Raw genomic sequence first — 12,500 nt, 5'->3', positions numbered from 1 at the left:
TCCCTCGTAGGCGTCTTTTCTCCAATGTAAAGAGATTGAGTCGCTTGAGTCGTTCCTCGTGCGGTTGAGCACTTAAGGTTGGAATCATCTTCGTGGCGCGTCGTTGAATCCTTTCCAGTAAATCAATGTCCTTTCTGTAATTAGGAGACCAGAAATGTACTGCATACTTGAGGTGCGGTCTTACCATGGAACTATACAAGGATAGCATCACGTCTGGCGTTTTACAATCGAAGTTCCTCGCTATGAACCCGAGCATAGTATTGGCTTTGTTATATTCTTTTTTACAGTGATTCATGTGTTTCAGGTCACTCCTGATAGTGACCCCAAGATCCTTTCCCCTTGCATCGCCTGCAGAGGTTTCCCATTCATGATGCATGTGTGGTTACATGGAGAGTGAGGGAAGGTGGGGTTAGGATTACAGGAGCTGCCTTGTATAGGACAACCGGACTCTTGCAGACTCCTTACGTTCTTATGTTCTTAGGTTCTTGTGACATCTCAGGCCTTCCTCCCATTACCCCCAACCAGCACCTTATCATATAATTTTATATCTCCCCTTCCCTCATCCCTCAATTTCCTACCTCCTTACCCATATTCACTCATAGGTCCCCATCACTCGTCCACCTCCACCTCCCTCTCCTCCAGCCTCCCATCCCAACACACCAGTCATTTCTCCCTTCCCTCTTCCCTTACCGTATACCTTACCTATCCCTCTTTCCCCTCCCTTCCCTTTTTCCCTTCCCCCTCCCCCTCCCCTTCCCTCCTACCCTCCCCAACTGTCCCCATGCGTCAGGCGGGACACGTCCAGCGTCATAATACACTCCGGCGACATTCAATTTTAAAAGTAGTAATAAAAATAGTGAGGTAATTTCAGCGGCAATATATAGTTGAGTTTCTATCGGTATTTCTGATCGTTGACACACACACACACACACACACACACACACACACACACACACACACACACACACACACACACACACATCTTTACCCTTAGTGGCTGTATGAACTTCAACGGAAATTAAATATAAAGTCATCAGTCTCGTAGTAGTACTAGTAGTAGTAGTACTATAGTAGTAATTTTGTTATCATTATTACCATTACTGATACAATAATAACGGAAGTGCAGTGGATGACAAGTACAACAGTTACGTAACGTCCATGTAATAAGAAACAATAAGATAAAATATATACACCAGAGGCTTTCCGCAACTCGGTCACCTCGTTGCACCTCATGTTACCGAAACTTTAAAAAAAAAATGCATTTCTTACTTTCTCAAAAAAAAAAAAAAAAAAAAAGAAAAAAAAAAATGTGAGAGAGAGAGAGAGAGAGAGAGAGAGAGAGAGAGAGAGAGAGAGAGAGAGAGAGAGAGAGAGAGAGAGAGAGAGAGAGAGAGAGAGAGAGAGAGAGAGAGAGAGAGAGTGGAAGAAATGGACATCTTTCCCTCTTTGTGTCTGGAGTGACATTAGCCTTCATCTGGCGATCAAGAATTACCCTAGACCGAGCAAGAATGTCCCCAAATCTAGGGAAATTCTTGCGGTTTTTTTGTTCTAGCGCTTCAGATTTTCAGGAATCCCCCAAATTCTTAACAAGAATCGGGGGCCTTGCGCGAACCGCGGCGGAGCAGGGTGCGGCCACCGTCTTGCTGGCCGCACCTCTTTAGGCCTATGGCGATGACCATTTCCCGAGCTTCCTATGGGTAAGTTGCGTGCATGTTTTCTTTTATTTTTCCCCTTTTTTTTCTTCTTCCTTCATTTTCCTTTTTTTCGATTACTTCCTCCTTTCCTTCCTTCCTTCCTTCCTTTTCCAATTTATTTTTTTAGATGGTGCCTGTAGCGCCGGTAGGCTTTCTTGAAGGGTCTCAGCCCGTTAGTGGCGCAGGTGAATTCTATTTATAATGGGTGCCGTGATAGATGACTTTTCTTGATCGAAGTCGCTGAAGTTAGGGTTGCTTGAAGATCTGGACAGCATGTGGGTAATCTTACGGCACTCGGCGATGGTTTGAAAAATCAACGTGTTTCGGCGAGACTCAACCTAGGTCCATGGGCTCACCACGCCCGCACGCTGACCACTCGGCCACCGCCTTTACTCCTGCTGTCTTTATTTTTGCGCCCATGTGATTTCTTATTTGTTTTCGCCCTTGACTGTATTTTCTGATGCAAAAGAAATGGTCCTCGTCAATATTTCCCTGTAATTCCCGTCAATTTAGTAAAATGGTTATTGGTGAATGAAACTGATACAAAAGAAAAAAATATATTCGTCCGTTCTTTCAATATTCAATAACGCACAGGTAACTACCGAAGCGTCTCAGGCGTGTGGGGGCCCCTGGACGAGGGGGTGGAGGGTATATGAGGGGGGAGGTAAGGGAGATGCATTTGGGGGGGGTATGTGAAAGAAGGGCGGAGGCTTTGTTACCAGCCCCGCAAACTTATAAGATAAGAACATAAGAACGCAGGAGTCTGCAAGAGGCCGGTAGGCCTGTACGAGGCAGCTCCTTTGACCCTAAGCTCCCGTGTATCTAACCCCACCTAATATCGCTGTCCATGAATTTATCTAGTCTATTTTTGAATGTGACAATTGTATTGGCACTCACCACATGACTGCTAAGCCTATTCCACTCATCCACCACCCTGTTAGTAAACCAATTTTTGCCTATGTCCCTGTTGAATCTGAATTTATCCAGTTTAAACCTGTTACTTCGTGTCCTACCCGGTTCTTCTTACCAACAAAACCTTATGAATGTCTCCTTATTAAAGCCCTTCATCCATTTATAAACCTCGATCATGTCTCCACGCACCCTTCGCCTTTCTAGAGAATGCAAGTTTAACTGTTTGAGTCTTTCCTCGTATGGCAAGTTTCTCAACCCCTGAATCATCTTAGTCATCCTCCTCTGCACCGATTCTAACATTTTGATATCCATTCTATAGTAGGGTGACCAGAACTGAACCGCATAGTTTGAGGAAGACTTCGGGGCTTCTGTTGCTTACGCTCCTTGAAATAAATCCCAGTACCCTATTAGCTCGATTTCTAGCTTGAATGCATTGTGCCCTTGGACGGAGATCAGAGCTCACTAAGATCCCTAAATCCCTCTCGCACCCAGACCTACTTATGAGAGTATCCAGTACCGCATAACGCCCTCAAACCTTCCTTTAAAAAATACCTGCAGGTCAAATTACTGATACATGAAACGGTTTTAAGTAATGTAAGAAATGTAAGAAATGCAATCCCAGACGCCATACTGTTGCTTCTAATCCTCCCTCACCAGCCCCTTCAGCCAGGGCCTTGGGCTGGGTAGTCACCCGCTGGCCTGGTGAAGGAGTGGCAGGGGGAAGTGGTCTTTGTCTGTGGTCTGTGGTCGTCTGTACGAGGAGTCTGTAGTCAGCGGTGTTTGTGTGTGCGTTAATGAGTAACCGACTTCGAGTATCACAAACACCGCTACTGTTCAGAAGAGCGACTCCGAAGTGATCCCAGTGTACTGGGCATGGTTGAGAAATTCCCTCTGTGCTAGGAGTCTGTAGTCAGGGGTGTTTGTGTGTGCGTTAATGAGTAACCGACTTCGAGTATCACAAACACCGCTACTGTTCAGAAGAGCGACTCCGAAGTGATCCCAGTGTACTGGGCATGGTTGAGAAATTCCCTCTGTGCTAGGAGTCTGTAGTCAGGGGTGTTTGTATGTGCGTTAATGAGTAACCGACTTCGAGTATCACAAACACCGCTACTGTTCAGAAGAGCGACTCCGAAGTGATCCCAGTGTACTGGGCATGGTTGAGAAATTCCCTCTGTACGAGGAGTCTGTAGTCAGGTGTTTGTGTGTGCGTTAATGAGTAACCGACTTCGAGTATCACAAACACCGCTACTGTTCAGAAGAGCGACCTGAAGTGATCCCAGTGTACTGGGCATGGTTGAGAAATTCCGTCTGTACTAGGAGTCTGTAGTCAGGTGTTTGTGTGTGCGTTAATGAGTAACCGACTTCGAGTATCACAAACACCGCTACGGTTCAGAAGAGCGACCTGAAGTGATCCCAGTGTACTGGACATGGTTGAGAAATTCCTCTGTACGAGGAGTCTGTAGTCAGGTGTGTTTGTGTGTGCGTTAATGAGTAACCGACTTGAGTATCACAAACACCGCTACGGTTCAGAAGAGCGACTCGAAGTGATCCCAGTGTACTGGGCATGGTTGAGAAATTCCTCTGTGCTAGGAGTCTGTAGTCAGGGGTGTTTGTGTGTGCGTTAATGAGTAACCGACTTCGAGTATCACAAACACCGCTACTGTTCAGAAGAGCAACTTCGAGGTGATCCCAGTGTACTGGGCATGGTTGAGAAATTCCCTCTGTACGAGGAGTCTGTAGTCAGGGGTGTTTGTGTGTGCGTTAATGAGTAACCGACTTCGAGTATCACAAACACCGCTACTGTTCAGAAGAGCGACTCCGAAGTGATCCCAGTGTACTGGGCATGGTTGAGAAATTCCGTCTGTACTAGGAGTCTGTAGTCAGGGGTGTTTGTGTGTGCGTTAATGAGTAACCGACTTCGAGTATCACAAACACCGCTACTGTTCAGAAGAGCGACTCCGAAGTGATCCCAGTGTACTGGGCATGGTTGAGAAATTCCCTCTGTACGAGGAGTCTGTAGTCAGGTGGGTTTGTGTGTGCGTTAATGAGTAACCGACTTCGAGTATCACAAACACCGCTACTGTTCAGAAGAGCGACTCGAGGTGATCCCAGTGTACTGGGCATGGTTGAGAAATTCCGTCTGTACTAGGAGTCTGTAGTCAGGTGTGTTTGTGTGTGCGTTAATGAGTAACCGACTTCGAGTATCACAAACACCGCTACTGTTCAGAAGAGCAACTTCGAGGTGATCCCAGTGTACTGGGCATGGTTGAGAAATTCCCTCTGTACGAGGAGTCTGTAGTCAGGTGTGTTTGTGTGTGCGTTAATGAGTAACCGAGTACTAGTATCACAAACACAGATACTGTTCAGAAGAGCGACCTGAGGTGATCCCAGTGTACTGGGCATGGTTGAGAAGTATCGTTAAACTGGTGCTTTTCTGTGGTCGTCTGTACCAGGAGTCTGTAGTCAGGGGTGTTTGTGTGTGCGTTAATGAGTAACCGACTTCGAGAAACACAAACCCCCCTACGGTTCGGAAGAGCGACTCCGAAGTGATCCCAGTGTACTGGGCATGGTTGAGAAATTCTGTCTGTACCAGGAGTCTGTAGTCAGGGTGTTTGTGTGTGCGTTAATGAGTAACCGACTTCGAGAAACACAACACCCGCTACGGATCGGAGGAGCGACCTGAAGTGATCCCAGTGTACTGGGCATGGTTGAGAAATTCCGTTAAAGTGGGCCTTGTCTATGTTCGTCTGTACCAGGAGTCTGTAGTCAGGGGTGTTTGTGTGTGCGTTAATGAGTAACCGACTTCGAGTATCACAAACACCGCTACTGTTCAGAAGAGCGACTCCGAAGTGATCCCAGTGTACTGGGCATGGTTGAGAAATTCCCTCTGTACGAGGTGTCTGTAGTCAGGGGTGTTTGTGTGTGCGTTAATGAGTAACCGACTTCGAGTATCACAAACACCGCTACTGTTCAGAAGAGCGACTCTGAAGTGATCCCAGTGTACTGGGCATGGTTGAGAAATTCCTCTGTACGAGGAGTCTGTAGTCAGGGGTGTTTGTGTGTGCGTTAATGAGTAACCGACTTCGAGTATCACAAACACCGCTACTGTTCAGAAGAGCGACTGAAGTAATCCCAGTGTACTGGGCATGGTTGAGAAATTCCTCTGTACGAGGAGTCTGTAGTCAGGGTTTTTGTGTGTGCGTTAATGAGTAACCGACTTCGAGTATCACAAACACCGCTACTGTTCAGAAGAGCGACTCCGAAGTGATCCCAGTGTACTGGGCATGGTTGAGAAATTCCCTCTGTACGAGGAGTCTGTAGTCAGGGGTGTTTGTGTGTGCGTTAATGAGTAACCGACTTCGAGTATCACAAACACCGCTACTGTTCAGAAGAGCGACTCCGAAGTAATCCCAGTGTACTGGGCATGGTTGAGAAATTCCGTCTGTACGAGGAGTCTGTAGACAGGGTGTTTGTGTGCGTTAATGAGTAACCGACTTCGAGTATCACAAACACCGCTACTGTTCAGAAGAGCGACTCCGAGGTGATCCCAGTGTACTGGGCATGGTTGAGAAATATCGTTAAGGTGTCAAGTTTGGTGAACCGGCGATATTGGAACTACGCCGTTGATGTCACAGTCGGTGAGCCAGCGATGTGAAGCAACGCTGACGATGTCATAGTCGCTGAGCCAGCGATGTGAAGCAACGCTGACGATGTCATAGTCGGGTAGCCAGCGATGTGAAGCAACGTTGACGATGTCATAGTCGGTGAGCCAACGATGTGAAGCAACGCTGACGATGTCATAGTTCGTGAGCCAGCGATGTGAAGCAACGCTGACGATGTCATCGTCGGTGAGCCAGCGATGTGGGAGCAACGCTGACGATGTCATAGTCGGTGAGCCAGCGATGTGGGGGCAACGCTGACGATGTCATAGTCGGTGAGCCAGCGATGTGGGGGCAACGCTGACGATGTCATAGTCGGTGAGCCAGCGATGTGGGGGCAACGCTGACGATGTCATAGTCGGTGAGCCAGCGATGTGGGGGCAACGCTGACGATGTCATAGTCGGTGAGCCAGCGATGGGGGAATAACGCTGACGATGTCATAGTCGGTGAGCCAGCGATGGGGGAATAACGCTGGTGGTGTCATGATCGGTGTGCCAGCGATGGGGAGTAACGCTGGTGGTGTCATAATCGGTGTGCCAGCGATGGGGAGTAACGCTGGTGGTGTCATCATCGGTGTGCCAGCGATGGGGAGTAACGCTGGTGGTGTCATAATCGGTGTGCCAGCGATGGGGAGTAACGCTGGTGGTGTCATAATCGGTGTGCCAGCGATGGGGAGTAACGCTGGTGGTGTCATATCGGTGTGCCAGCGATGGGGAGTAACGCTGGTGGAGTCATAATCGGTGTGCCAGCGATGGGGAGTAACGCTGGTGGTGTCATATCGGTGTGCCAGCGATGGGGAATAACGCTGGTGGTGTCATATCGGTGTGCCAGCGATGGGGAGTAACGCGGGTGGTGTCATAATCGGTGTGCCAGCGATGGGGAGTAACGCTGGTGGTGTACTCATCGGTGTGCCAGCGATGGGGAGTAACGCTGGTGGTGTCATAATCGGTGTGCCAGCGATGGGGAGTAACGCTGGTGGTGTCATAATCGGTGTGCCAGCGATGGGGAGTAACGCTGGTGGTGTCATAATCGGTGTGCCAGCGATGGGGAGTAACGCTGGTGGTGTCATAATCGGTGTGCCAGCGATGGGGAGTAACGCTGGTGGTGTCATAATCGGTGTGCCAGCGATGGGGGAGTAACGCTGGTGGTGTCATAATCGGTGTGCCAGCGATGGGGAGTAACGCTGGTGGTGTCATAATCGGTGTGCCAGCGATGGGGAGTAACGCTGGTGGTGTCGAAACCATCAGGGAGTCTTGCAGAGGGCTTAGACAGAGCAATATCGGAGTGCCCCGTGAGCTTCAAGTATCTACGCGTAGTCAAAATGCCGCAGAAAGCACACGGGAGTCACTGGGACCACGCCTTACAAGACCCTTCATCGTGCGTGTGTCTCAGCTGCGGGACGGACGGGAAGCAGACGCGACGCCTCCACCTCAGGCTGGATCTGCTCGTGTGGAGAACTGGAGGTCTCGGCGAGGCGGTCGGCCGTGGGACTAGCGCTCACCCTCGAGACGCAGGTGGCGATACTGAAAAGATAAGCAGCTGAAGACACAGATGAATTATAAATTGTAGGAAAACCTTTGATCAGAAGGTTGTGTGAAGTAGGATGGTAAAGTTTATTTGAAGGTGAGGTGGAGTGAAGGCGGCGGTGGTGGTGGTGGTGGTGGTTGTGTGGGGACGGTGGATGCTGGTGGAGAAGGCGGGAAATTGATGCGAGAGAGAGAGAGAGAGAGAGAGAGAGAGAGAGAGAGAGAGAGAGAGAGAGAGAGAGAGAGAGAGAGAGAGAGAGAGAGAGAGAGAGAGAGAGAGAGAGAGAGAGAGAGAGAGAGAAGAGCGAAAGAAGAAGAAAAAATAATAACAAACTTCCTCGTTTTGGCGACGTTAACTTATGGCATCTTAAGTTTCAAAGCAGCAACCAGCCAGGTAGCAAAGGAGTAACAGGATCTTCCTCCTCATCAATAAATGCAGACAAGACGGCGGGTGGCGTTACCTCTGCTTGCCTTGGCCCATCATTAATTAGCTATCGTATGCCCCGGCCCTTCCTCCTCTTCCTCTTCTTCCTCTTGTTCTTGTTTTACTCCTCCTCCTTCTTCTCCTTCTTTTCTTATTCCTGCTTGATTTCTCCCTTCTCCTCCTCTTCTTAATCCTCCTCCTTTTTCTCCTTCTCCTCGTCCTCGTCCTCGTATTCCTCCTCCTTCTTCTCCTTCTCCTTCTCCTTCTCCTCCTCCTCCTCCTCCTCCTTCTCTTCCGCTTCCTTTTCCTCCTTCTCTTCCTTATTCTCCTGTTTTCCTTTACTCCTTCTTTTATCTTCCTTCTTTACCCTTCTCTTTCTTTCTGCTTGCACTTACTTCTTTCATCACCTTCCTCTTCTTTTTAACCTTGTCGTCGTCGTCGTCGTCGTCGTCGTCGTCGTCGTCGTCGTCCTCCTCTTCCTCCTCCTCCTCCGCCAGACTCCGTTTTTCCTCCGCGATAAGCGTGATATACAGAGGATAATAAATAACTAAAATCGACATGAAAGCTAATTTATGGAAGAAGGCAGGAAACAACAAAAAATATCTAAGTAAAAAAAATCTACCTTTTCTGAAAAACAAAATTAAAACAAAACTGATAAAGATAATATTGTATTTTACAGAATAAATCAAGATAAATGGCATCTTCTAGAGGAGGAGGAGGAGGAGGAGGAGGAGGAGGAGGAGGAGGAGGAGGAGGAAGACTACAACGGCGGCGATGACGATGGCGGTGACGAGGAACTGAGGAAGAGTTGAAATGGAAGAAGAAGAAGAAGAAGAAGAAGAGGTGTATAAAGGGAGGAATAAAAAGGGAGAGAGATATAATTACGAGAGAGGAGGGGAAACGAATGCAAGAAGTAAATACACAGGAGGGGAGGATGCAGGTGAAGGGAAAAAAAATATAATGAAGGATAGGAATGAGCAACATTTAGCGGAGGAAATAATAAGAGGCAAAGAGGAAGAAAAATGGTATCCGGAGGGACTGGAGAGTATTAAGAAAATGGGAAAAGGGGGGGAAAGAAGATGGGAGGCAGCTGTGTAATGAAGAAGGGGAGAGAAGCGAGAGACATGAAGGATGGGAAGCGGGTAAGCGGGAGGAGAGAGTAGAGGAGAGCCATTATACGCAGGGAAGATGTGAATATGAGGTACTTTGAGGAGGATGAGGGGGAGCTAGAGAGAGTTAGGAAAAAAAGTACAACAGAAGGGACGAGAGGCGAAGGGGTGGAGTAAGTGGTTAGAGGAGGGACACGTGTGATATATAAGGGTGTTAGAGGACAAAGGAGTGAGTAACTAATGGTGAGTGAAAGAATGGAGAAAAACAGCATAATATGGAAGACAGGGAAGGTGAGGGAACAGCAAATAGTACCCGAGAGAGAAGAAGAGTGGAGAGGAAGAAAGGGGAAAAGAAGGAAGGGGCGAGGGGGAGGGAAAAGTGAGACAAAGGCGAAAAAAAACATATTAAGGAAGGAAGGTGAGGGAGCGGCAAATAGTACACGAGAGAGAAGCAAAAGAGTGGAGAGGAAGGAAGAGGGGAGGAAAAGAAGAGGGGCGAGGGGAAGAGAAAAGTGAGAGACAAATTCCAATAGAAAGCGTCGCCTCACAAGAGAGAAATTTAAGTCGAAGAAAGGAGGGGATGAAAGCAGCGGGAAAGATTAAGTGAGAAAAGTTTTGAGTAAAGTTCAAAGATCAATTGAAGACAAAGTGAGAGTGAGTGAGAAAGAGTTTAGAAGCAATTCCAGAGTCAATGCACGTCCCTGCGGGGGTGGGGGAGGAGGGTGAAGGAGGAAAGAAGGCGGAAGGACATCCGCTTCTCTGGCTCAGGTGTTCGTAAGTGGCTGTAAAGGTGAGTCAATTTAATTCCTCCAAGCCTGCCTCGCTGCTAATACCGAAGTGCTCGGGCGGGGTCAGAAGGGAGTTTAGGTCTAGAAAATAGTGTTTGTATGTGACTTTAAATTGTTACGGCGATAATACCAGGCAGATAGTCCAGAGATACTAGATAAGCTAAAGAAAAATAAGTTGACAGGTCCTGACGAGAGATAACCACGGGTATTAAAGGAATTCAAGGAGGTACTCAGTGACCCACTAACCGACATCTTTAAGATGTCGTTCAATGCTGGTTGTGTACCCACCTATGGAAAGTAGCTAATGTGACGCCGATTTTCAGAAAGGGGGACAGGTCAGCTGCCTCTAACTATCGCCCAATTTTTTTTTTTTTTTTTTTTTACAACAAAGGAGGCAGCTCAAGGGCACGCAAAAAAAGAAAACAATAATAAAAAAAAAAAAGCCCGCTACTCGCTGCTCCTAAAGTAAAACAAAAGCTTAACATCGGTTATAGGTAAGATGCTGGAGTCGATAATAGCCAGGAACATTCGGGAGCATCTAGAGAAACATAGCTTAATTCACGACTCGCAGCATGGGTTCACGAAAGGTAGGTCATGCCTCACCAATCTCTTGTCCTTCTACAATAAAGTATTTGAGGCGGTAGACAAAGATGAAAACTATGGTGTAATTTATCTTGATTTTAGTAAAGCGTTTGACAAAGTTCCTCACCAACGACTATTGCTTAAATTACAGGCTCAAGGAGTAGAGGGTAAAGTTTTGAACTGGATCAGGAAGTGGTTTAGCAATAAGAAGCAAAGGGAGCAAATCAATGGTAAAAGATCTGACTGGGGCTGTGTTACGAATGGGGTCCCACAAGGTTCGGTATTAGGTCCACTGTTGTTCATCATTTATATCAATGACTTAGATACAGGTATTAGTAGTGATATCCGGAAGTTTGCTGATGATACCAAGATCGGTAGAGTAATTGAGTCGGAACAGGACGCTAGTATTCTCCAGGATGAACTAAACAAATTGCATGACTGGGCTGAGAAATGGCAGATGGAATTCAATGTAGGGAAGTGCAGTATTCTGAGTGTATATAGGTAGGAACAACCCCTCTCATAACTATTGCTTAAATGACACTCCCATAAGCAGGTCTGGGTGCGAGAGGGATTTAGGGGTCTTAGTGAGCTCTGATCTCCGTCCAAGGGCACAATGCATTGAAGCTAGAAATCAAGTAAACACGGTAATGGGATTCATTTCAAGGAGCGTAAACAACAGAAGCGCCGAAGTCTTCCTCAAACTATATTTAACATTAGTTAGACCTCGTCTTGATTATGCTGTTCAGTTCTGGTCACCTTACTACAGAATGGATATCAAATTGTTAGAAGCGGTACAGAGAAGGATGACTAAGATGATTCAGGAGTTAAGAAACTTGCCATACGGGGACAGACTAAAACACTTAAACTTGCATTCTCTAGAAAGGCGAAGGGTGCGAGGTGACTTGATAGAGGTTTATAAATGGAATGCTTGGAAGGTTTCGTTTAGTCGGCGCAACATCTGAGGTCATATGCCGGAGAGAGACAGGAGGGGGAAGGAATTATAGGAAAAGGGAACAGATCCCAGGAGACGGGACACAACCCCCGATTAATACCTGGTACCCATTCGCTGCTGGGTGGACTGGGGCGTAGGGTATCGGAAAGGCCGCCCAAATTTTTCCACTCCGCCCGGGAATCGAACCCGGGCTCTCTCAGTTGTGAGCCGAGTGTGCTAATCACTGCACCACGAAGTCCTTGTTTATAAATGGATGAAGGGCTTTATTAAAGGGGATATTAATAAGGTTCTGATGGTAAGAAAACCGGGTAGGACACGTAGTAATGGGTATAAACTGGATAAATTCAGATTCAACAGGGACATAGGCAAAAATTGGTTTACTAACAGAATGGTAGATGAGTGGAACGGGCTGAGCAGTCATGTGGCGAGTGCCAATACAAATGTCACATCCAAAAATAGATTAGATAAATTCATGGACAGTGATATTAGGTGGGGTTAGATTCACAGGAGCTGCCTTGTACAGGCCTCCCAGCCTCTTGCAGGCTCCTACGTTCTTATGTTCTTATGTTCTTATACGTGACGACTGTTTGAATTGTTGCTGTTTATTTTTTTCAGCAATGATACGTGACACCTGTTTAAATCGTTGCTGTTTAAGATGTTGCTGTTTAAAATTTTCAGCGATGATACGTGACACCTGTTTAAATCGTTGCTGTTTAAGATGTTGCTGTTTATTTTTTTCAGCAATGATACGTGACACCTGTTTAAATCGTTGCTGTTTAAGATGTTGCTGTTTAAAATTTTCAGCAATGATACGTGACAGTTGTTTAAATCGTTGCTGTTTAAGATGTTGCTG

At 47.1% G+C, this 12,500-nt stretch overlaps 1 protein-coding gene and 1 long non-coding RNA gene across 17 annotated transcripts; both read left to right on the top strand.

The window, feature by feature from the left end:
- The first annotated feature begins 3,170 nt into the window (after nucleotides 1-3,170).
- Nucleotides 3,171-6,499, top strand: LOC127001720 (uncharacterized). Of its 16 annotated transcripts, none has more exons than XR_007755419.1 (6): nucleotides 3,171-3,800; nucleotides 4,351-4,630; nucleotides 4,770-4,909; nucleotides 5,377-5,502; nucleotides 5,918-6,010; nucleotides 6,148-6,499. It is a non-coding gene; the product is annotated as an uncharacterized LOC127001720 (long non-coding RNA). The 16 variants fall into 16 exon arrangements; XR_007755420.1 differs by lacking the exon at nucleotides 4,770-4,909 and adding an exon at nucleotides 4,709-4,769 and having other exon boundaries at nucleotides 4,211-4,569; XR_007755414.1 differs by having other exon boundaries at nucleotides 4,211-4,630.
- Nucleotides 6,500-7,139: 640 nt separating this feature from the next.
- On the top strand, nucleotides 7,140-7,809 carry LOC127001833 (uncharacterized). The gene is made up of 2 exons (XM_050867028.1): nucleotides 7,140-7,401; nucleotides 7,487-7,809. The coding sequence occupies exons 1-2, from the start codon at nucleotides 7,142-7,144 to the stop codon at nucleotides 7,758-7,760; spliced, it is 534 nt and encodes a 177-aa protein (XP_050722985.1). The 5' UTR covers nucleotides 7,140-7,141; the 3' UTR covers nucleotides 7,761-7,809.
- The last annotated feature ends 4,691 nt before the right edge of the window (nucleotides 7,810-12,500 follow it).

This window comes from Eriocheir sinensis, chromosome 21, assembly GCF_024679095.1.
Source record: "Eriocheir sinensis breed Jianghai 21 chromosome 21, ASM2467909v1, whole genome shotgun sequence".
NCBI lineage: Eukaryota > Metazoa > Arthropoda > Malacostraca > Decapoda > Varunidae > Eriocheir > Eriocheir sinensis.
This window is presented reverse-complemented; position numbering and strand designations above follow the sequence as displayed.

Excerpts from the sequence above, each read along its gene's own strand:
- LOC127001833 (XM_050867028.1), top strand. The coding sequence starts at position 7,142 with ATGGGGAGTAACGCTGGTGGTGTACTCATCGGTGTGCCAGCGATGGGG. Across the intron at positions 7,402-7,486 it reads GGTGTGCCAGCGATGGGGGA|TAACGCTGGTGGTGTCGAAA; the intron begins GTAACGCTGGTG and ends AGCGATGGGGAG.